The following is a 24,379-nucleotide window of genomic DNA, read 5'->3' as shown; positions in this document are numbered from 1 at the left end:
TATAAGGGAGAAGAACTCCCCCTCAATCACATCTTTTCTTAATAATTAATTAAGATAAACATGGAAAGGTTTAAAACAGTTTTTGAATATGCAATCGACATTTTCCTAAACAAGATCTCAAATTGATATGCATGTTAAAAACCACTTTAATGCAAAGAGATTATTGACTCAATACAACCGATATGCATATCAATTTATACCAACTGATATGGAATGAATACACATTAAACTCAAGATCAGTGATTCGATTTGGCTTGATCTTTTCTTTAAGATCCGATCTTGTAATCTTTCTCTTTTCTTGAAGCTCCGGTTTCCTTGTCGTAATGGGAAATCATTTGTTGAATGGCAATGGGCCAATATACTTACAATCTCCCCCTTTGGGCATTCCCATTCAACACATGATTTTTTCATCTTTTTGTCCTGCATGTTAGTTTTCACAGATAAACACTAATTACTAAACAAAGGGTGCTACTTGGATTAAGGAATCAGTTTCCATCCTTTTCCAGATCCAAGTTGCCGAAACAAAACAATATTATCTAATAATAGCAAGCATCCAACAACAAATAGTCTGTGCTTATGCACTTACAACCCAACAAGAAAAAATAAACCTTGTTTGATAGAAATTAAACTGCAGAAAACATAAATAGCAGAAAAATTAAAAGAGTTGTTACTTCTCCCCCTTTGAATGGGAAGGCACGTCAAATTCCTCACAAAGCCTGGTGACGTTGTCTAGAAACTCCTCTTCATCCATGGAATCCGAGCTTGCCTCCGGTGCAACAGGCTCCTGCATGGCGTTGGAAGGACGGGGAGCGTCAAACCCGGGAGGGTGGCGCTGCATGTTCCGGATCTCCTGTGTGAGGGTGGTCAGAGCATGACGAGTACGAACTAGAAGAGAATGCATGTCGTCCATGTCCGTCATGAGACAAGCAATTCGCCAGTCAGCCACCAAGATCTGGTCACGGAGAGTCTCCAGAGAGACAGGAGTAGGAGCAGCAGAATTGAAGATGTATTTGAAGAGGATGGGCGAGGGGGAGGACTCCGACTGCGTACACGGTGCATGCCGGGATGGAGAATCCCGGCTCTGGCAGCGGCCTGACGGCCTTCTTCTGGAGGAGGCAGGCGGCGATGTCCTCCAAGTCGAGTGGTTTGTTTTGTGCGAACCATGGTGAGAGAAACCAGGTAGTGAATGAACTTGCACACAGAGACAACCAATAATAAAATCCGAGGAAGACAAGAGAGGCTATATATTGAAGAGTTAGGTTTAGGGAAAACCAAGGAACACACCGATTGGGATAGTGTCTCAATTGAAGAGAGAAGTTATGACAATTTATTTTTCTTAGATATACGCATGCAGAGAACGTCTCCCCCTCAACTTAGGCATAATCATTATGGAAATTAAGAGCAGCCAGAGGGCAAGCAAGGAAAGGAAACGAAGAGTCAAAAATATTCCCATAATCTGCAATTATATCACATGATCGTTTCCTTTGCTAAGTATCAAGGCAATGAATGCATTTGTCATATTGAAGAGAGAAAATATAGCATAGTTCAATCACAGAAAGCACAAATCACGTAGTGAAAGGAACCTAGTTCAGAGCACGAAGCATGATGTATTCTATCAACAAAAAGAATTGGTACTCATATTCAGACCATAGGGAATAACGCTGTGATAAAAGTGAGTATAACCAGTATGTGGGGCTTAGAAATAAGTTTAATGACAGAGAGAAGGAGTGAAGTAGGAAAACTAACCATGTACACCAAGCTCATGATATTTCCTTTAGAAGGAGGAGGAAACATTGTTCCCAAGCACAGATTTGATTTGAGTCATTGATTGCTTTTATTTTGTGACAATTTGAACTCATGTAACAAGAATCTTCTCAGCAACTCCCAGAACAGATGTTCTTAGGGTACTAAACATAACAAGGATGCTCCATGGAGAGAGTCTCGAGTAGTTGTCAGCAATATTTTATTTTACGTGCAAAGATCACTCACCAACTCGTTTCTTGCAAACCTTAGAAAGTTCACCACAACTAAGGCCTGATTACTCGGAGAGATAGGATATAGTTATCCATTCTCGTTTCTTACAAACCCTAGAAAGTTCACCACAACTAGGACCTGATTACTTTGAGAAGAGGGAATGAATCATTTGAGCATTTTAAGCAGTTCCTCTACTTCACCGAATCTCTTTTGACAGGAAACACAAAGCATGCCCCCACATAGGCTATAAGTGAAGGAGCATAGTAAGGTTACGTGATTCAGTGACTAAACATGAGTACACAATTTTATTTGTCCAGAATAAGGCATGACAACAAAGTATAGCTGAAAATATGTACAATTCACTAGTGATTGTGGTCAAGGGATACTAGGATCAAAATTTTCTCAATCAATAGTGGACAGTCATTCTTGTGCATCAATGTTTAGAACATATCCCTAGTGCATTTCTCAACATCTCAAACCTAGCAGTGTCAATAGGCTTAGTAAACAAATCAGCAAGTTGATTCTCAGTGGGTACAAAGCTTAACTCAAGTATGTTTTGTTCAACCAAATCCCTAATAAAATGATATCGAAGATCAATGTGCTTTGTTCGAGAGTGTTGAACAGGATTCTTGGTGATGTTGATAGCACTAGTATTGTCACAAAAGATAGATAACTTACCTTGAGGGATGCCATAATCATGAAGCATTTGCTTCATCCAAAGCATTTGCGTGCAACAACTCCCAGCTGCAACATACTCAGCTTCTGCAGTAGAAAGAGAGATGCAATTTTGTTTCTTGCTGTGCTAGGCAACCAGATTGTTGCCTATGAAGAAACATCCCCCTGAAGTGCTTTTTCTGTCCTTTAAGTTTCCTCCCCAGTCAGCGTCAAAATATCCTGCAATTTCTACGTTAGTGTCAAAGGTATAGAGAATGCCACAGTCAATTGTACCTGAGATATATCTGATGATTCTTTTGACAGCTTCCATGTGTCATTCTTTAGGGTTAGCTTGAAAGCGAGCACACACTCCCACACTGTAAGAGATGTCAGGTCTGCTGGCAGTGAGATAGAGCAAACTCCTGATCATACTTCGATAGAGAGTAGGATCAACTGATTTTCCTTCATGATCTTTGCTCAACTTGGCAGTTGTACTCATGGGATTGGTCACTGTCTTCTTGGAAGCAAGACCGAATTTCTTGATCAGGTTCTCAGCGTATTTTGATTGAGAGAGAAACAAACCTGTGTCTATCTGCTTTACTTGCAATCCAAGAAAAAACGTTAGTTCACCACACATGCTCATTTCAAATTCACTTTCCATGACAGATTGAAATTCTTTGACAAGATATTTAGAGGTGGAACCAAACACAATGTCATCAACATACACTTGGGCAATGATAATGTCATTTTTGGTTCATTTCACAAACAATGTTTTATCTATGGATCCTCTAGTATACCCTTTTCCCACAAGATGAGTGGATAGCCTCTCATACCAGGCTCGAGGAGCCTGCTTTAGCCCATACAGGGCTTTCTTGAGCCGGTAGACATGATCTAAATTGTGTGGATCTTGGAAACCGGGAGGCTATTCTACATAAACTTCCTCTTGAAGAAATCCATTCAGAAAGGCAGTTTTGACATCCATTTGAAACAATTTGAACCGGAGATGACAAGCAATGGATAGGAGTAATCTAACAGATTCCAACCTAGCTACAGGAGCAAATGTCTCGTCAAAGTCAAGTCCTTCAACCAGTGAATATCCCTGAGCAACTAGTCTGGCTTTATTCCTAATCACGTTTCCTTTTTCATCACTTTTATTTCTGAAAATCCACTTAGTTCCTATAACATTGCACTTACTAGGTCGTGGTACTAAGTACCATACATCATTCCTAGTAAACTGATTCAGTTCATCCAGCATGGCGCTAATCCAGTTATCATCCAACAAGGCTGCCTTAATATTTTTTGGTTCAACAATGGACACAAAACCAAAGTGAGATATAATGTTCATGCTTACCAAATTTTCGGTAATAAAACACAGTAATACATTCTCTTCACTTACCTCAGAGGAACTTACCTGAATTGCAGCCTTTCTCCTTGTCATTGGACCATCTGTTAGATTGCCGATGATATCTTGAGTGGAGTGGTCTTTTTGAACTTGCTTGAACCCTCTTCTTTGGGTGGGAGCTGGTTCAAAAATGTTGTCATAGATTTCCTCTTCCTCTTCCTCAGATGATGTTTCAGTATTCTGTGATGGTGTGACCGAGAAGGGTGAGGTATCTGCAAACGTTACTTCCTGTTTCACACATTGATTATCAATAGAAACATTAATGGATTCCATAACAACACGAGTTCTTTTATTGTAAACCCAATACGCTCTACTGTTCAGAGAATACCCCAAGAACACACCATCATCACTTCTAGCATCAAACTTACCAAGGTGCTCTCTATCTCGTAGAATGTAGCAAGGACTGCCAAAAACATGAAAGTGTCCAACATTTGGCTTCTTACCTTTCCACAGCTCGTAAGCAGTTTTATCAGTACCTGGTCTGAGGAATACTCTATTTATTGTATAGCAAGCAGTGCTGATAGCCTCAGCCCAAAAGTTTGTGCTTAAACCTGCAGCATGTAGCATTACTCGAGCCATGTCTAGCAATACCCTATTTTTCCTTTCCACTATCCCATTTTGTTGAGGGGTGATTGGAGCTGAGAACTCATGTGACACACCAAGCTCACGACAGTAGTTAGAAAACGAGGCATTTTTAAATTCAGTTCCATTATCTGATCTTATTCTCACTAAGCAGTTATTAGATGACTGTGTCTCAATGATTAATTTTTGACTCAAGTTCTTAAAGGACTCAAACGTTTCAGTTTTGTCTTTTAAGAAGTTTACCCAGATGTATCTTGAGAAATCATCCACAACTACTAATATGTAGCTCTTACCTCCAAAACTTTCAGATTGAGCTGGTCCCATGAGATCCATGTGTAACAGTTCCAAAGCTTTTGTGGTTGTTGTAGAATTCACCACCCTGTGAGGGGCCTTTGTTTGCTTTCCAACTTTGCATTCTCCACATATCTTATCAGTTTTGCCCTTTAAATTTGGTAAGCCTCGGACACACTGCTTGGACGATAATTTCAGTAAGTCCTGATAGTTTACATGTCCCATCCTTTTGTGCCACAGTTCAAAGGTCTCCTCTGTGGTTTTTACAGACAAACATGGCTGCGAGCTGGAAGATTCATTAGCCTGAATATGATAACAGTTATCAAAAGATCTCTTACCTCCCATGATGCCTTCTCCTTTCTGATTTAAGACTAAACATCTCTGTTTGTTAAACCATACATCTTCATAGTCATCAGCCAAATGGCTTACACTAATCAGATTTGCAGTTAAACCTTCAACGAATAATACATTTTTGAGATTAGGTATACCTGGGGTGTTCACTGTACCTCGAGCTAGAATATTTGCTTTCCTTCCATCTCCAAACGTGACTGATCCAGTTGTGTTCTCATCTTCAAATGAAGCAAACCAGGTTTTGTCTCCAGTCATGTGTCTAGAGCAGCCACTGTTAACATACCAGAAATCTCGTCTCTTGTCAGCTAATGCAGTCAAGGCTACCAAACAAGTTGCCTCAATGTGAGAGCCTTGTTGAGTTTTGCTTGCACAAGCAAAAAGGCAAGTATTATTAGTTTTATCATCGTAAGACTGCAGGCATTGACTTTCATTTTTCTTGGTCCAGACAACTTTTCTTCTTTCAGTTGGAAGGTTTTTCTTCGAAACAATTTCAGTTAATTTGTTAATGAGCTCTTTTTGTTCTTTAAGTTCAAAACTTAGAGATTCAACAGTGTATTTCTCATGAGAAAGCTGTGAGTTTGAAAATCTTTCATTACACCTAGGTCTGATATGGCCTATCTTACCACAGTAATGACAAGTAGGAATAAAAGTTCTAGAGTTTGTGTACCTGTTCTGACCAGTGGGAGACTCTTGGTCAAGTTTTACCTGAAAGTTTTGATTTGGTTGACCTTCCTTCCTATGTTTGACAGAATCATCAGTGGAGACTTCTTTCTTTTCTACGGATGGCCTTGATGCTCTTACGAACTTGGTACATTTGGAACTTTCTCCAGTGTATCCTAGGCCACAAGTGTCATGAGGAGCTTTTCCTGATCCAAGCAATTTAGACATGGCAATAGAGCTGACATCGAACTTGGTAAACCTTTCTTGAGTCGATTTTAACTCCTCCTGCAATGCTTCATTTTTAGCCAACAGTTCCAAGTTCAATGCTTGTTGTCCTTTAACATTCAGTTCCAGCAATTTGATCTTGTTGAGATACTCATTCCTTTCAGTCTTCCATGTCACTGTTCCTAGGTCACCTTGTAGATCTGCTGATTCACTTATATGTTTGTCTTTCTCCAGTTTCCATGCAGATTGAGAGGATTCCAATAATTGCTCCATTTTTTCTTTTTCGGTTCTCAGAAAATCAACTTCTTTTTCCAAACTCAAGTTTCTTAGCAGGGTTGCCTTCGAAGCTTTGTAGAGTTGTCTGCAGCGGACATTTGTTTCATCATCAGAGAAAAATTCGTCACTATCTGAATCAGGTAGAAGAGATGATACAAGAGCCACGTTTTCAATTTCTTGAGACTCATCATCACTCCAAGTTGAAAGAAGAGACTTGTTGTTGCTATTTTCATGCTTTCTGTTTCCACATTCAGTAGAGATGTGACCGTAACCACCACATTCATAGCATCTAGGTTTTCCTGAGTGATTTCCTTTGAAGTTTCCTTTTCCACTCTTGTTGATGTAGTCACTGTTGCTCCCACTGCTGGTATAAGTATTTCTTCTAGGAGCATTTGAACTTCTAGAAGAGTTCTTGCTTTTGAGAAATCTTTTGAATTCCTTTGTCAGTAGAGCAAGATCTGGTGTTTCCTCTTCTTCTTCTGTTCCTTTCACTGCCTTAAAAGCTACACCCTTGTTTTTCTTCTCAGGCTTTAACCTCATCTCATAGGTTTTAAGATTTCCAATGAGCTCATCGAGTGGATACTCGTCAATGTCAAAGGAGTCCTCTATGCTAGTAACTTTTGAATGAAATTTTTCTGGCAGGGCCCTGAGTATCTTTTTAACTATCTTATCTTCATCAAAAGGTGCTCCTAGACTGCGACACTGACCGGATATTTTAAGAATTCTACCATGAAAATCATCCACGGTTTCATCATCTCCCATAGCCATGGTTTCAAACTCAAATATTAGTGCTTGCAGTTTCTGTGCACGTACCTTTTTATTTCCTTCATACGTAGTTTGTAAAAGATCCCATGCTTGCTTGGCAGTGTCACAGTGACTGATTCTCAATTTTTCTCGTTCAGAAAGGGCTGTGAAAATGCTATTCTTTGCCTTGAAATCTGCTTGCAAATCACGAACTTCTTCCTCAGTCCAATCCTTCCTTGGTTTGGGAGTGGCAGTGGAAGAGCTTTCTCCTTTTGCTTTTACCATAGGTATCGTCCAACCATTTTCTACAATATTCCACACATGTTCATCTTGAGCATAGAGATATGATTTCATGTATATTTTCCACTGAGTGTATTTTTCACATCCACCCTCGAACCATGGAGGACTATTTATGGATCCGCCAGCAGCCCTATCACGTGAATGTTCCATCTTTCCTGGGATCACTAGAAAGTTCTAGAACCCGCTCTGATGCCAAATGAAAATACTAGATGGAACAGGTATTGATAAAATATTTTATCTCAATGAAATTAACCAAAGAAAGTACGATACACGACACGAAGATTTGCTAACGCAGTGTAAACCTCTCCATTGATGAAACTTCACTGCGTGGCTTTTAACGTAGCCAACACGAAAAACAATCCAATATTAATCAAAGGAGTTTACAATATACAAGTAGTGTTGTTCATAACAATCACTTTCACTTAGCAACAAATGCTAACTTGATTTATAATTGTTCTAACTCTTAATTCAACATTCTAGGCAATCAATCTTCAACCTTCCTTTCTCTCAAATGAATCACTGATCTTGAGAGTGAGTATGAATGATTATGCAATATCACACATGAAACAAGTAAAGAGGGTTTTTAGAAAACGATTTGAACAAACCAAGTAGTTCAATAGAAAACAATTTATGCCGTCAAAAACCCCAACTCAAACTTTAGTTTTGAAACCTTTTTATAAGGGAGAAGAACTCCCCCTCAATCACATCTTTTCTTAATAATTAATTAAGATAAACATGGAAAGGTTTAAAACAGTTTTTGAATATGCAATCGACATTTTCCTAAACAAGATCTCAAATTGATATGCATGTTAAAAACCACTTTAATGCAAAGAGATTATTGACTCAATACAACCGATATGCATATCAATTTATACCAACTGATATGGAATGAATACACATTAAACTCAAGATCAGTGATTCGATTTGGCTTGATCTTTTCTTTAAGATCCGATCTTGTAATCTTTCTCTTTTCTTGAAGCTCCGGTTTCCTTGTCGTAATGGGAAATCATTTGTTGAATGGCAATGGGCCAATATACTTACATGTTGGTTGCACTGTTTCTCACTCTAATCGCCTTAAGGAAAGTTATTAACGTGTTCCTCTCGTCCAAGTGCATATAATATTGGTTCATAGTTATTCTCGTTCATATATTGGAAATTGGATGCCCTGAAACATGTATTCATCTTTATTGCTTGGAGGATGCTATTTATTAGTGTAGAATACCTTCATTATTTTTCCTTTCAAAAAAAATAAATGAGTCAGGTACTTCAACATCACAATAATCTAGGCTTGAGATTTAACCAAACTATTCTATAGAAAGTTTATTTCTATTTTCGCGACAACGCTGAACAAATAGAATCATACCCATCAATATATTTTGATGTAGATCGGGTAACCTTGAACCCGAAATTTTCAACATTGTCTTAGATATTATAAACCATTGGCGAACTCGTTCTAGCATCAACAATATTGTCCGCTTTTTCTTTAGATTGAGGCTCCTTACACTGACAGAGTATCCACTTCATGTACCATTCCGTGTTTTCTAGTTATGTTTCAGATTGCGGGGTGTCAAATGAAATGTTAGTAATCTTAATTATGAAAGAATTGATTTATCATAGTGGAACAAAACTATTTGTTTTTCTTTTTTTGGTGTAAAAATCATAAAAACCTCTGAAACTAGGCTATGACTTTATAGTACCTTTGAGGAGGATGCCAGACTCCATGCATTTTTTCCCTAAATCTCTCATTCCAACTGTAAGAAGAGCCTCGCACCGATCGAATCGAAAAATTGTCTCTTCCTTTTGCCATGATGGATACGCAAATCTGTCCGATAAGAGTTAAAATTTACAAGAATGGAAACAAATGCCATCACAAAAAATAGTAAATGCAATACTAAATTAATATTTCTCCTGCAAAGAAAAGTTACTAGTTAGCATACAATACATTATATATATGTAAGACCACATTGTTTTTTTTTTAATAGAAGTTGATTGTTATTCAAAAATCAACAGTCAAATGGCCATAACTTACAAAACTTACATAAGAATTCCGGCAAGAAAATCCGGTAAAACCTATCCAAGCTAAAGCAAACTAATTAACATCAATGGGCAGCTCACAATTAAGCAAGCCTATCTAAGCATGACAAAGCTTCGCCTCCTACGGAAAGAATCATTCAACTAGCCCTCACTTGCCAATCACGCAATTGTGGTACAAGCAAGGAACTAAAAACGTCATAGAAAGGCTCATAGTAATTTAATCACACTCACACAAGCTTAAAACCCTTGCCAAAACAACTAAACAATAAGCAGCTCCTTCCCATCCGAGTTGGAGCTTAAATCCACATTTGCAGTATTACCTTTTGCTTCAAGAGTTTTAATTCAGCGTCTAGAAGGACGACCCCTCTTCTTTGGAGCTGGCGCACTTGAGATCGGGACCTCCACCAACTCGCCAAGCTGAAATTCCGGAGGTATAAATGCCAAACTTGGCTTGAAACTCTTCTTTTTCACTCCTAAAGCTAACTTTGGGCCAGTTCCAGAACCCAAAGCCAACTTTGGCCATTTTCCAGCAGATCTAGGCCCAGCAGATCCCTCCTTGTCTGCCATTAGGCCCAGCCCAGAATATGGTAGCCCAGTCAACCTTGCGGTCAACCCTAATTCATAATTAGGGTTTCCCGCGTTTTCCGCAGCAGCCAACGCTGCAATTCTTTCAGCCGTTGACGCCGACCCATTCACCACCACCAACGCCATGGCAGCCGCCTCCGATGGCAAACCACTTCCCGCCGGCACCATCTCCGTCCCCACATTGCCGCCACAGCAGCCTGCACTCCGGAAACTTATTCCAGTCCTAACCTTGCACAGCCCGACTCCACAACATCCAGCCCCTCCAGCGACGCGTCCACCTCCAATCGCTTATCACAAAACCCACCGCCATGCCCGAAGAATCCACATGCCGTGCAAAGCCCATGGCACTTCTCGTACTGGAGCTCCCACCGACACCGTCGGCGAGAAAACAAACTGCCGTCGCGCCCATATCCGCCGGCGCACATCCTGGATCACACGGATCCTCTAAACCGTGTCTTTCCTCTGCACAGCCCCCTGGTCAATCTGAACGAAAGTCCCTAGAGCACGACCAATCATCGTCAGCGCCTTCTCGTTGCGCATAGCTATACGCAAGCCTCTCACCGCCACCCAAACCTCAAGAGAGTGCAGCGGTACCTCATCGAGAGCCGAAATACCGTCATAATCTGCTAGTAGCAGCATGGAGTTGTTGTAGAACCATGGGCCTCCAAAAAGAACCCGATTCTTCACCTCCCTATCCTTGAATTGGAAGACGAAGATGTCCTCGTCCTCCTGCCGAATCAGAACTCTCTCTCTTAATCCCCAAACGTTGGAGATCGCCGCCGAAAACGACGGGATCACCACCGTCTTCTTGGACAAGAGCCGGCCACATAAGTAGAAAAACGAGTCGTGGATCGCATCTTCTCATCCATCAAGGCTCACAACAGCCTCCTCAGAAAGTACCGAAGGAGCCATCGTCTCCTCCGTCATCATCTCACAGGCTCGATCAATTTTGACGGCTAGGGCAAAGAAAACCCTAGCATAGCAAAAAAGTCGACTATATATTGTTCTATCAAATCACAAAGTTCTAAGACCACATTGTTATAAAATAGAGATAAACGAAAAAATAAAAACTCTGATGCCATTGAAGGGATACGACTTACAGAAAACTTACTAGTATTACGAAATCAAAATTCTAATTTATAGCTGAACATGGACCTCTAAGAGAAAAAAAAAGACCAAGAAGGTAGGGACTGCCGATTTCAAGGTTAAAAGTAAAAATGAAGTTCACACTACTAGAAATCTGTTCATAGACATCGCATGTTTTAAATCGGTCATACTTGCACACGATGTAAAAAAGTAATCTAACATCGTTTTACGAAAATACCGATTTAAATGTATGTCATTAACATCAGTTCTTAAAATGACCGGTGTTAAAAGTTTTGTTCGAAAATTTGCGGGAACCTATTTTTGCAAATAGCGCTAAGTGTTTAAGTGAATTGAAGGAAGCGGGTTCTAAAACTCAAAATTCTCACACTTAGAAAAAAAAGCGCCCAACCCCAAAACTGAAACAGAAACCCTAACTCGAGCTCTATCTCGACTCTCGACCTCCTTTCTGAACCATACTCGAGCTCCTCCCAAACTCGAGCTCCTCCTCCTCAGTCGCCGCCATTGTTACCCTCATCGACTCCTTCATCTACCTCCTCGTCTTCGTCTAGTCCTTCATCTCACGCACCTCCCACTACGACGACGAGGTGCTCATCAACTGCCGCTGCTGCCCTCCCCCAGCCAAACCCAAATTCGTCCACACCGACCCCTCATTGTGCTTCGAGGAGGACGAGGACATCATCCAAGCCGTTCTAAATGGCGGCGTTCCTTCTTAGTCTCTCGAATCGAAGCTCGGCGACTGCAATATCATAGCGGCGATTCGGTGCGAGTGGCTTCAGAGAACGACTAGGAGGTCACTATAGGGTTTACCTCTCGAAGGTTTCGATTACGACTCCATTCTTGGACAGTGCTGCGAGTCGCCGGTCGGAGACGAAGTAATATTTATAGGTATGATTGTTTTTATGGGCTATTGTTTTCATTTGGGCGAAATTATTGTATGGATTTGTGGGCTATTGTTGAAGTATGATTGTTTTTGTTTAGAGTTTAAGAAGCTCGAGTTTGTGGGTGGGTTGAAGAACTGTGAATTTTTGGAGAAAGTCAAGTCCAGCTTGGGTATGTGCTCTCGCTTGCTTCCAATCTTTGTACCAATTGAAATTGTGAGCTATGCAATTTTGGTTTTAATTGCTTTATTCTATGATTTGTATGGTCACCTTGAGTTTGAACTGTTGATTTTGTTATGCTTTAGAGATTGGGTGGTCTGGAGTTGACTGGAGAGGAAAAGAGTTTGGAGTTAATTGCTCCAAAAGTTCAGAACTTAGGGTATATGTTCTTTGGTTTACTAAGAGTCCAAGTAGTTTAGATTGAAAGGATTTGGTTTTGCCACTCTGGGTAGTAATGGGTTCCTAGTATTTGATCGAAAATCTTGTTAGGTCCAACAAGTTTGTGCTGATGACCAGTTTGTTTTGTGTTTTCTGACTATCTAATGTTGGTTCTTATTGCAATATGCCTCGTGCAGTTCTCAATTTGCACTCAATTTATACATTGTTTTCCATGAGTTGGTGGGTCGACCGGCTTCCTTGTTGTACGGAAAGGAAAAAGTAAGAACTTTGTCCCTGCCTTTTGAACTGTTTTCTTCCTTGTTTTATCGTATTGATTTTTATGCAATTGTTCTGAGCCAAATTGTTGTTGATTACAGGTGAGGGTATTTTATGCTGTTAGGATCTTTCTTGGTCTCATCTCTGTTATTACTGAAACCATTCTAGTTTATGCTCTGTCAAGAAAGTATGGAAAATGTCTTGCCTCGTATACTTGCCATGCTATGCTTAACCAACGGTTGTTTCTTTGCTAGTACAAGTACGTGGCTCTTTTTCTTCTTGCCCAGCTTTTTGTTTTTGTTTTTTCCGAGTGTTATTTCACTTGCTTGTCTTGAGGTAGTTGTTCAATGAAATAATGATTCTTTCTATTGCCAGGTTTCTTGCCAATTTCGTTCTCTATGTATGCTGTGACTGGTAAGTGAACTCTGCTCATAACTAGTTACAGTTTCTTATCGAACCTTTGTTAAAGTAACAAAGATTAAATCCAGAAACCTTTTCTTTTTTTTTGGGTACTTACAAGTTACAATTGGGTAATGGGTTCTGAAATCTTTTTGTGATAATAGGTTTCTGGTCTCAATTTAGTCCTTCTTTTTCATTTCTTTACTCTTCATTAAAGTATACAGAATATTGATGTTAGTCATGTTACTCATAATTAGTAAAAGATGCAGATCTACAAATTCACAAACGTAATTTTAGTGTAAATACTTAAGTTTTGGATGCTCAAGAGGTGGGATACCTACATTACTACTTCATATTAGGTCACAAGATTGTTCAGCTGCAGTCCGTAGTTTGGCTATAGTTTTTATTACTAAAATGTACTTGCATTTAGCTCGGTCAAGTTTATTGAGTTGTCAAAACACGGTAGATGCTTCGTAAGTAGTAGCTTAATTGGCTACCATATCTTATGTTAGTTATGCCTGAAAAGTCCCACTGTTTCATTTGTCAAACTTCTGAGAATCTCTTGATGTGTATTCTCTGTGTGGCTTTGTTGGTTGTGGGAGGTAAGAAATTTTTTCTTGATCTCTCTCTCTCTCTCTCTCCCTCCCCCCGTGTATCTACCTTTATTATGCTGTTCCATACTCCTGACAATTTTGGTGCAGGTATAAAGAAGGCCATGCCGCGCAATATATATATATATATATAAAGAAACACAAGATATTCCCTTGAAGTGGAAATGCAGTGTGTGGGGAATTATGCAGAAGGCAATTATGTGATGTCCTAAACCTCAACACCTGTATAGTGATGTATAAACATCAAGAAAATACATGATCAAGTTCTTGCAGGTAAGAATAGATATGACCTTATGCATGGAGTGACTTATAGTTGAACCAGTTGAACAAACTTATAGATCGATCAGATTAGATGCTTTTATGGTTATCATGAACTTCAATATACTATTGGTTACATAAACTTATGGTCTTCATGACTGCTTTATGGTCATCATAAGATAACTCTTCATAACACACAGGAAAACTGAAATGGAAAACAAGAGCTCAATTTCATTTAAATTCTTTTCAAATTTGTTATTGATCAGCAAGAAATGCATGCATAACTGAACAATAAGTTTTTCAGCTATTCAGTATAATGAATTTCCATTGTTGTTTTATTCAGTTTATCTCCCTGATACTCTCTCTCTCTCTCTCTCTATATATATATATATATATATATATGTGTGTGTGTGTGTGTGTGTGTGTGTGTGTGTGTGTGTGTGTGTGTGTGTGTGTATATGAAGATATATGAAGATATCAAAAACATGGAAGCAGAGGTGCAATCATTAGAAGAGCTTTCAAAGCAGCTATTCCTGGAAATATATGAGCTTCATTAAGTAAAGCTTTTATTATATATTTGTGTGTGTGTGTGTGTATTTGGTGATATTGTTTAATTTCACACAGACTCCCTTCTGGAATTGCTACTTAGGTGTAGATTTTCCTCAGGTTATTTAAGAAACCTTGATTTCCAAAGTTATGCCTGATTGACGGCATATATACATAAATTGTTCTTACTGGCAGGAGGTTGCTGCTTACTCGTACCTGGAGAGGTCATATGTAGAATCTACTTGGCAATGCATGTTCAATCTACTGTGTGTATAAAATGATTAAGGTAGGAACATACTTTTCTCTTACTGGGGTTGTATGCACTAAAGATACTTCAATTTAATTTGCTGTTCCTTATTGCTAATGGAGAATCCAAAATTTACATGTCCAAACTTTTCTTTGAGTCAAGCAAGGCCAGGACACCAAACACATCTTTTGTATATTATTTTTAATGGTCTAACCTTGTCATATAACACATTTTATACTGTTTGACAGTCACTCTTGCTTTTGAGTTTTGAATTTTTATTACATCTGTGTTCTAGCTTAATGCTGGTTTAATTCTTAAAGCTAATCAATAATGATGAATTGTCAAAGTTATCACCGCACTTGCATGTTGATTCACTTTAATTGGTTGGCTTCCTTTGATTCACTTGTATATATGTAGACACACACACACACACAGCTTATGCGAATCCTTGCCCTACCTTGGTCTCATCCTCATCGCCGGCAGCTAGGGTTTTCTCATCTACTTCCACTCCGATCACTACCACCCTCTTCCCTGGCGATGCTATCAGCCCTGAGATCATCGAGTCTGTCAAATAGGTCCCTCTTTGATCCTTATTCACTTTCTGCTCTTCAATTTCCATTTATGACTGGTTTATTTTGCATCGGAGTTGTGTATGATTGTATGTTTGTGTATGCATCTGTGTATAATTAGTTATATACACTCACTCGCACTCAATGAACTTGAATCTAGGGTTTTGAATTTAGATTCTTTATTGGATATTAGATTATTTTTTCCCTGATCGGGTATTTTTGTTGTTTAGCATTTTACTATTCACAATTTGATTATTTGATTCCTTGTGAGTACCTTCTGCAATACTAAAGCAAATATAATACAGAAAACTGACAGTCTTTTTGTCAAGGTACATCAATTGTTAATATGTATATATGAAAAACTGAGTTAGAAGGTTGTATGCCTTTTCTGTTGCTGATAGTTCTGTGTATTAGTTGGTGAGACTCTGTTAAATTTGCTGCGTTGTTAGCAGCTGTTGGAAGAGTAATTGGTTCACACAAGAGATGAGCTATATGATACTTGCTTTAATAGTGAGGTATTTCAAACATGATACTTTATAAAGTGCAATTCATATATACTTTTATAAGTTTCTTGTATGATCTCCTACTTAAACTTGTCTTGATGGTTCTATATTGATATAGTACCAGGCCAAAACTCGAAGGAACTGTTGCAGATGGAGAAGCCTCAAATTCAGAGAGTAGACTGATTTGGTGGTTTCGTGATAGATTGAAGAAGGCCTCGGGAGTTTTCTGGGAAAGAAAGAGGAAGGGTGATCTCTTCATTGTGAGAGTTGGAATGAGGAGTGTCGAGTTCAAGGTTATTGAGACTGATTATTCTGAGTATTGTGTTGTAGCTCTAGACATTGAAATATTTCCAATAGGGTTTACTAAAGTGGCTACAGATAAGAATTCTAAAGCTGGATCAAATGTCTAGGCTAGCCTTTGTTAGTTTTGGGGTATTATTTTGTGAATTATGTTGAATCATGAACTTGAAAAGAAAATTAATGGAAAGCCTCGATTTTTGGATGATGGGAAATGCATTTCTTTTCCATTTGCACATTATGCCTGTCAGTATGAAGTGAATTATATAAAAGCATAACAAAACAGTAATGCCAAGAAACCAGTATCAAAATGAAAATCGATACCAAACGTAATCTATTTCCAACACACAAATCACCTACCATAAAGTAAACTGATGTATCATTAAATAGTGAACATCAGTTTTATAAAACAAAAGCGATGTCTACAATGAAACAACACGTCGGTTTTAGAAACAACAACTGATGTCTAGAAGGGTTCAAGACATCACTTCTGAAATAGAATTCGATGCACATGTTCACTTAGGTATTGTTCGGGATATACTTTATTAAGCATAAAATGTGAAAATATGAAGAATTAAATATAATTAACATATAAGATTATGATGATTATAATGATTATACATCGATTTGTTTTTTAGAATCGATGTTGGTTGTTGTCTGGGACATCGGTTAAAAACGCGCTTATACTGATGTCTATATCTTTCTCTACACCCACTAAGACATCGGTCGAAAATTAGTTTAACATCGGTTCTGGACTGATGTCTATGAACAAAATTCTAGTAGTGTCAACTGGTTTTTAGAAATGCAGATCAATACATATGAAAAAATAATTTTCAACAATTGTAAGCTTAATGTATGATTTTGATATGACAATAGATCACTTTCATGCTAATGACGATAGCCACCGCAAAAGAATGAGATATAACTTCACTCATATTGTGTGTGGTCTATTATATGTGTGATTATCTTAAATCATAAGATAATAGCCAAAAGCAAAGGGAAATATCGCCCTGCGTATATATTAGGTCAATGTCAAAGTAACATATATGCCAGTGCTCAGTAATTGAGCAAAGAATTCTTGAAGCTAGATACAATGATAGGATTATATTTAAGTTTGAGTTGTTTTATTTTCAACAGTTGGATCTAGATCTAAAATAACTGAACATAAATTTCTTACTCAATATACATATGCTATAGTCTCAATTTCCGATATAAAAATAGAGAACACTGTCTAAGACACATATAATTAGGGGTCATCATGGGCCTGGCTTGGGCCAGCCCTACCCTAAATTTTAGGGCTTAGGATAGAGCCAGGCTGGGCTTTGACCAAGTCAATAGAACTTAGGGCCGGGTTGAGGCTTCAATATGTAAGCCCTTAACCGCCCTTAAGGCCCATCCCACAAGGGTCGTAAAGGCCGGACCTGGCCAGCGTTTCCGAATAGGGCTGGGCCAGACTTTCTCTGTTTAACTCAAACTCTCGAAGTGAAAAAGTAATAAATACTTCAAAAAATAAAAATAAAAAACTAAACAAGGAATAACATCAAATACAAGTCTGAATGACTGGAATGTCTTCAATACAATAGTCTGAAATCTAAATGTCATCAATTACAATATTACATAAGTTACATGATGTACTCTACAATCCCTACAGCAGTCCAAAAGCAAAGCAGGAAAGTAGAAGAGGCTAGATGAAATATGACTTTTGTAGACTTTTGTAGTCATAGTCCAGTAATCAAAACAAAAATCTGAATGTTATCAATTACAATATTACATAAACTACATGATGTAGCCTACAATTCCTATATCAGTCCAAAAGCAAAGCAGGAAAGTAGCAGAGGCAAGATGAAATATGAAATATATATGACTTTTTAGTCATAACCCAGTAATTAAATAAAAAAATTACATAAATCATTCTTGTAGACTTTTGTAGTCATAATCCAATAATTCACCAATTGAAGAGTGGGTGAAGCCAAGAGAGGTGCATGACCAATCGAAGAAGCGAAGGGCGGCGACAAGGTCAGACTGGACTCACTGGAGGCAGAGGAGAATTGGCTGGTGAAACGGATTGCAACGACAATGGTGTTCCAGATCAGCACCAACGCCCACATCTACGACTCTGTTTTGCAAATAGTATATATGGCTCTGTATGGTTTTGTTTCGCTCTCATCGCTCTGTTTGGTTGCAAATTTTGATCTAATCTGAGCAAGTTCTGAATCGGAATCGAGCCTCTCTCTCTTTCTCTCTCCAAATGGCTGTTGTCGCTGCTACTAAGCTAAGATTAGAACTTTAGAAGTTTAGGTCGAGACTTCGATGACCTAGATGGCTAGGTTTTTCACTTTGGACTTGGACTTGGACTGACTTAGAGTCAGGTTAGGCATAATGGGTCTCATACATTAATTGGATTTAGGACAGAACATTACTCATTTTCTAATATAATTTCATATTTTCATTTCTATGTAAAACAAAATAGTAAAAATAAAATATAAATTTTAGGGTTATAGGACGGGCTGGGTCGGGCTTCATTTGCATGACCCATATCCTAACCTATTTGACAAAGGATCGAGCCGCCCTGCCTTAATGCAAGGGTCAAGCCGGACTTCTGCCCTATGGGCCGGGCGGGCGGATTTAGGGCCGAAGGGCCAAATGATGAGTTCTACATATAACCTAACAGAAAAAATGACGTGTTATTTTGTTTGTGAAAGAACAATTACTTGGTTTCCTAAAATTTCACACCACGAAGTTGGCCCAATAAACTTGTTTTGGGCCACAGGCATACTGATCCACTGAAGCACTGAGCATGGCTCATGCTCTCCGAACGTGTTCATTCCTTTGCCGGACGTCTAAGGGTACTGACGTCTTTTTCAAAAAAAAAAATTCAATATTAAAATTTAAATTCCTTACCCGCAAAAAAGAGTTTGCTATAAAATATTCTTCTAATGGACTCCCTTGCCTTTTCCTTGGTCTCAATCTTACCTTCCAGAAACCCAATTTTGTCCTCGACCTCCTTCGCTGCTCCGCCACTCCTCGTGTCTCGGATCCGCCGGAAACCGAGCACCCTGGTCGTCGGGTCCCACAGAAGAACTCGCCACCGGCGCAGAACCGGACGGAGACACCTCCAGGACGACATGTCGGTCGCCATTCCCATGCCCTCGCCGCCTTCCCGGCAGCACTTGGACGACGAGCCGTTCCTCGATTCCAGAATCAGTAAAGCTGTTTCTTTCTCTTCAGTTTCATCTATGGAGTTCATAATTGAAGCTCAATTATGAGAATTGGGTTAAATTGGGTTTATCAGTTTAATTGGGTTTTAGCAAAATGTGATAAAGATGGAAGCTTTGGTTTTTGAAGTGTAATTATGACCATCTCTAAGTATGTTTAGTGGCTCAAATTGGGTTTAGCAACATGTGATAAAGATACAATCTTTGCTTTGGTCACTCTCTCAATTTTGCTTATATGTGTGGTGGAAGCAGGGGTTGGAGAAAGAGATGTGATGATAAGTAATAAGGAGGGAGAGACAAACATGTCCTCTCCAAGCAAAACAGCTCCTCACAAGAACAAACATGGAGTGAGCTATGCCAAATTCTTTGGGGTGGATTTGTCGCCTGATAATGTGGCTGTTGCCATGGTATATTTTGTTCAAGGCGTTTTAGGCCTCGCGAGGCTCGCAGTCAGTTTTTATATGAAAGACGATTTGCATTTAGACCCTGCTGAGGTATGCGCTATGCACATCTTTGTATTCATGTTTATGACTTGTGGTGCGAGGTTTTAGAGCATTTTGTAGCTCACTAAACTGTGTACAAAATTGATGTTGGTACTGGGTTGGACAGTGATAAAAATTTACTTTGAGGATCCTAATTAGTTTTGAAAATTGTCATGCGATTAATGGTATCCTGGCTTTAATCACTAATTTGATGGTGCATTAACCTTTTTCTTTGAATTATCTATGAACTTTCGTATTCTTGATGACTGACAAAGTTATACTCTTTGACTAGACAGCTGTAATATCCGGCTTTTCTGCATTACCATGGCTCATTAAACCTGTATATGGGTTTATCAGGTGTGAGTCTATTGCTATCTCTATATTGGTATCCCTCAGTTACAATATATTGTTGTGTTTGTTTTGAACAATTGTTTGGTCCTTGCAGTGATTCTGTCCCACTGTTTGGATACCGAAGAAGGTCCTACTTGATTTTATCTGGGCTACTTGGTGCACTATCATGGAGCTTGATGGCCACTGTAGTTGATGACAAGTTTAGCGTTGCGTTTTGCATACTTCTTGGATCTCTTTCTGTTGCCTTCTCAGATGTTGTAAGTTTCTGCTAATTACTTCCTTCTAAAGTTTGGTCGTTTTAAAAGCCTTAGTTTCCTATATATAGTACTGTCAGTTGGGAATTCATTTAAATTTCTAGCTCAAAATCAAGACTATATGTAGAACTGAACAAGCAGATTATGTTATGAATTCACTTGTTCAGAATTCCAGTCTTTTACAATGTTTACCGTCTCAAACCAGAAAAAAAAAAAGGTTTACTGTCAACTTCAGGGGAGACTTTTCCTTTCAATGAAGATAGGAATTGCAATTGGCTAATTGATGCTTTATAAGTTGTTACTGGATGATGGTTTTTTTTTTTTCCTTTCTTTCGTTGGCTAGCTACATAGAAATTAATTGGATGGTTGGAGATGCCATGCACACTAATGAATTAGATTTAATATTCAAGCTCACTTATTAATAATATCATAACTAATTAGAGTTATTTTACCTCACTGTATATAGTAGATCAATTCTTGGTTTGAAAGATTTGTAAGCACCAATATACTCCAAGAAGAATACAGCATGGAAGGGAATCTTAGCTTATAATTATAAATATGATACTCTTCATACAATAGATAAGTATTTAGCTTTAATTGAAAAGACAAGAAACATACAATGTCGATCTCATGCTTAGAAGTATTAGTACCTCAGCTCTTAGATCCGACTGAAATGGTGTATAAATGGTTGAGATGTTGATTACGTAGTGTATGATGTGTATAGCAACCATCTGTATCTGATCTAAGGTTTGAGTTGCTGTTACTTGGTTTAGATACATATTGGAGACAGAGTTTCTGATCCTCAATTCTTTTCCTTGAGATTCTAAATAATATAACAGTTAAAATTTGGGGCAAAAAAGCTGTAAACAATTCCACAGAAGCAGTCGAGGATTGTGGTGTAATTTTGATGGGATGGATATGCCAATTTGTTTTCTCTGGTAAAAGTTTTAAGAAGTAGAACCTCTTGTATGGAAGTATTCCATTTTGTTCATTCCTCTTACTTCCGTGGCATTTTCTATAAATCATCTCACAACTGAAGTATGATATAGGTTGTAGATTCCATGGTTGTGGAGAGGGCTCGTGGTGAGTCACAAAGCATGTCAGGTTCCCTTCAATCTTTGTGTTGGGGTTCTTCAGCTTTTGGTGGAATAGTGAGTTCCTACTTTAGTGGCTCATTGGTGGATGCTTATGGTGTAAGGTACACAAATGTGCTCTTTAGAATTGCAACTTCTCATTTCTTAAAAGTGATAGAAATCTGAAGCAGTCTTTGTTTTTTGTCCTTTTCCTTTCTTTTTTTTTTTAAATTTTTTTTTTTGATGTCACAGGTTTGTTTTTGGTATCACGGCTTTGCTACCACTTATGACATCTGCAGTTGCTCTTCTTGTAAATGAGCAGCCTATGCTTGGTGTGGCAAAAGGGTCAAATTTTCCTTTGGTGGGTCATAACATTCTCGAAAGCTGGAAACAGAGTGCAATTCAGTTATGGGGTGCCGTCAAGCATCCCAATGTGTTCTTTCCCACGTTATTTATTTTCTTGTGGCAGGCAACCCCCCATTCGGAGTCAGCCATGTTTTATTTCACGTATGTACACTATCCACTTCATCATTGTGATATATTCCTTTACCTTCTGAAGACAAGCTACATGTGTTTCATGGACACTTTCAATGTGTTTTCAGTATGTGCTTCAAATGTATAACAGGATTCTTTGTTTTTCAGCACAAATAAACTTCATTTTACCCCAGAATTTCTAGGACGTGTCAAGCTTGTTACCTCAGTAGCATCACTGCTTGGTGTTGGACTGTATAATGGATTTTTGAAAAATGTTCCATTGCGGAAGATTTTTTTTGTAACGACTGTTTTTGGTTCAGCCATTGGGTTGACTCAGGTTTGTAATATGAGTTACTTGCTTAAGGCTGTGAATATTTTTCCCTGAATTGACTGTGCTTAGTTTTAATTTGTTGTGTAACTTTCATTGATCTTATTTCTCAGGTTATTCTTGTTACTGGATTAAATCGGAAATTTGGTATAAGTGATGAGTGGTTTGCAATTGGGGATTCTCTGATTATAACAGTTCTTGGTCAGGTACACATTTAATACAGTGTTGGCTAGTTCTGTACTCTGGTGTAGCTTAGTACAAGATGGAATTTATTTATCATATGAGTAGATGGATCTTTAATTTGAACATTCAGGTCAAAGGTCTTATTGTGCATTTATGTAAGAACAACATTTTGATATTTCTAATTGTAACCACAATCATTTTAGAAGCTAAGTTCTATTGCTTGTTATGAGGAGAAACAATACTGCAATTGATTCTGGCGTGAAAGTAATTCCTTTTTTGTTGCAGGCTTCTTTCATGCCCGTTCTTGTGTTAGCTGCTAGATTATGCCCAGAGGGAGTGGAAGCAACACTGTTTGCAACCCTCATGTCCATATCAAATGCAGGGAGTGTCCTTGGGGGGCTGATGGGTGCTGGTCTGACACAGCTTCTTGGTGTAACCAGAGACAGTTTTGATAACTTGGCCTTTTTAATCATCCTGTGCAATCTCAGCTCATTGTTGCCTTTACCACTCCTTGGCCTACTTCCGCAGGATCGCCTTGATGCCAAGCCAGAGGAGAGTGAAGATATTGAGATGAAGTCTAATTGAGCTTTGGTTGTTTGGTCCTACTTCATCCAAGGTTTGCTTGCATCACCCTTTGATGATCTCTTTTGAACCCTAAGCTAACTTTGTAGCTTTTTCTTTTTTCTCCATAGTAGCTTACACATAAACGAGAGCTAGAAGAGAGTTTTGTAAATATCACATGTTAGGCATAGTATAGATATAGAGGGTCCATGCTATATCCTTCTTGTTTGACATGATTTAATCAGTGATATAGTTTTGGCGATGTGCATTTTCCCTTGATTACTCATCCTGTTACTGAATTTGTTCCAAGTGCTATGAAGAATCATAGGGTCTGCACTGATCAACGCTGTTGAATGTTAAAAGTATTAATCGTGTTACGGTTCAGACTTGAGACGGTAATACTTATATAATCTCGCGATGTATTCAATAACTGCAGCTTTTTGTCCCAGAAAGAGAGCTTAAATACAAGTAGATACGATTATAGACTAAATTTCCAGAAGGGACTACAAGTTGTGGTCTTCTGTCCCACAATATGGATACCTTGTCCAACAATATGGATACCTTGTCCAACTAATCTGCAGTGGCATATATGAGAACTATCATATGAAAAAGGTAGAGAGGTCTATTATGTAATTAATATCCGAGTTCTTCATCTGAAATCTAATGTGTTTCATTGGGCAACGCATGACCAACCTGCAATTTTATTCCTTCACTTTCTTTAACATTTATTCATTTTAGGTATCACAGGTGCTAAGATTCTTCATTGAAGCATGGGCAACATCCCAAAACTAAAAGCTTTCTTATGAAATCGAAGGGAAGGTTGAGAATAGTACAAGTTTCCAATGATTGAGGATGATTTAATAGTAAGAAAGGTCAAAACTTCAATAAACTAACAAGAGGCCCAGCAGAAGCAGAAGGCTGAAAGCTACACAGGTGAACAACCAAATACCAATAATGTCCAACCCACAATTATTCCTACTGAAAATTGCTAATTAGCTTTTATAATCATATTCCTTTGATGTATGATCCTCGTGAAACCGAAAGGTTGTATTCCGTTTATGAAATTGAAAAGAAAAAAAAAACAGTCAAGGGCCATACATTCATTGGATAATTCTGCTTTGGTTTCTTATTTAAATCACAACAGATAAAGAAACGATGATGATTTGTTTTGAGGCTTCTAACTGTTGTAGCTGCAATATATTATAGTTGCAAGTGCAAAATGATTGATTTGATAAGTACTGAATTGAATTGGATGAGTGGGAGAGAGGAATGCTTGGAAAGGAGGCAATTAAGCAAAGAGAGAGTAGTAGA

The 24,379-nt window shown here is 38.5% G+C and overlaps 3 protein-coding genes and 1 long non-coding RNA gene across 10 annotated transcripts; 3 read left to right on the top strand and 1 right to left on the bottom strand.

Annotated features, from left to right (window-relative positions):
• Positions 1-3,550: 3,550 nt before the first annotated feature.
• On the bottom strand, positions 3,551-7,609 carry LOC133711381 (uncharacterized). The gene has a single exon (XM_062137512.1). The coding sequence runs from the start codon at positions 7,607-7,609 to the stop codon at positions 3,551-3,553; it is 4,059 nt and encodes a 1,352-aa protein (XP_061993496.1).
• A 3,722-nt stretch (positions 7,610-11,331) lies between these two features.
• Positions 11,332-13,839, top strand: LOC133713190 (uncharacterized). 2 transcript variants are annotated; one of them, XR_009847866.1, is made up of 6 exons: positions 11,332-12,070; positions 12,164-12,235; positions 12,639-12,720; positions 12,819-12,976; positions 13,093-13,131; positions 13,818-13,839. It is a non-coding gene; the product is annotated as an uncharacterized LOC133713190 (long non-coding RNA). The 2 variants fall into 2 exon arrangements; XR_009847865.1 differs by lacking the exon at positions 13,818-13,839 and having other exon boundaries at positions 11,333-12,070; positions 13,093-13,771.
• Positions 13,840-13,871: 32 nt separating this feature from the next.
• LOC133713028 (uncharacterized) lies at positions 13,872-16,306 on the top strand. Of its 2 annotated transcripts, XR_009847714.1 has the most exons (3): positions 13,872-14,000; positions 14,727-15,862; positions 15,969-16,306. XR_009847714.1 is itself a non-coding variant. In XM_062139152.1 (2 exons), the coding sequence occupies exons 1-2, from the start codon at positions 15,831-15,833 to the stop codon at positions 16,258-16,260; spliced, it is 324 nt and encodes a 107-aa protein (XP_061995136.1). In that variant the 5' UTR covers positions 14,645-15,830; the 3' UTR covers positions 16,261-16,302. The 2 variants fall into 2 exon arrangements, 1 of the variants encoding a protein (XP_061995136.1); XM_062139152.1 differs by lacking the exon at positions 13,872-14,000 and having other exon boundaries at positions 14,645-15,862; positions 15,969-16,302.
• Positions 16,307-19,075: 2,769 nt separating this feature from the next.
• Positions 19,076-24,181, top strand: LOC133710585 (folate-biopterin transporter 1, chloroplastic). Of its 5 annotated transcripts, none has more exons than XR_009846767.1 (11): positions 19,076-19,351; positions 19,615-19,856; positions 20,137-20,201; positions 20,290-20,452; positions 21,499-21,647; positions 21,775-22,029; positions 22,165-22,333; positions 22,438-22,530; positions 22,793-23,123; positions 23,505-23,680; positions 23,816-24,181. XR_009846767.1 is itself a non-coding variant. In XM_062136695.1 (10 exons), the coding sequence occupies exons 1-9, from the start codon at positions 19,084-19,086 to the stop codon at positions 23,090-23,092; spliced, it is 1,704 nt and encodes a 567-aa protein (XP_061992679.1). In that variant the 5' UTR covers positions 19,076-19,083; the 3' UTR covers positions 23,093-23,123; positions 23,807-24,178. The 5 variants fall into 5 exon arrangements, 3 of the variants coding, with proteins under 3 accessions (XP_061992679.1, XP_061992680.1, XP_061992678.1); XR_009846766.1 differs by having other exon boundaries at positions 23,807-24,181; XM_062136695.1 differs by lacking the exon at positions 23,505-23,680 and having other exon boundaries at positions 23,807-24,178.
• The last annotated feature ends 198 nt before the right edge of the window (positions 24,182-24,379 follow it).

This window comes from Rosa rugosa, chromosome 5, assembly GCF_958449725.1.
Source record: "Rosa rugosa chromosome 5, drRosRugo1.1, whole genome shotgun sequence".
Taxonomy (NCBI): Eukaryota; Viridiplantae; Streptophyta; class Magnoliopsida; order Rosales; family Rosaceae; genus Rosa; species Rosa rugosa.
This window is presented reverse-complemented; position numbering and strand designations above follow the sequence as displayed.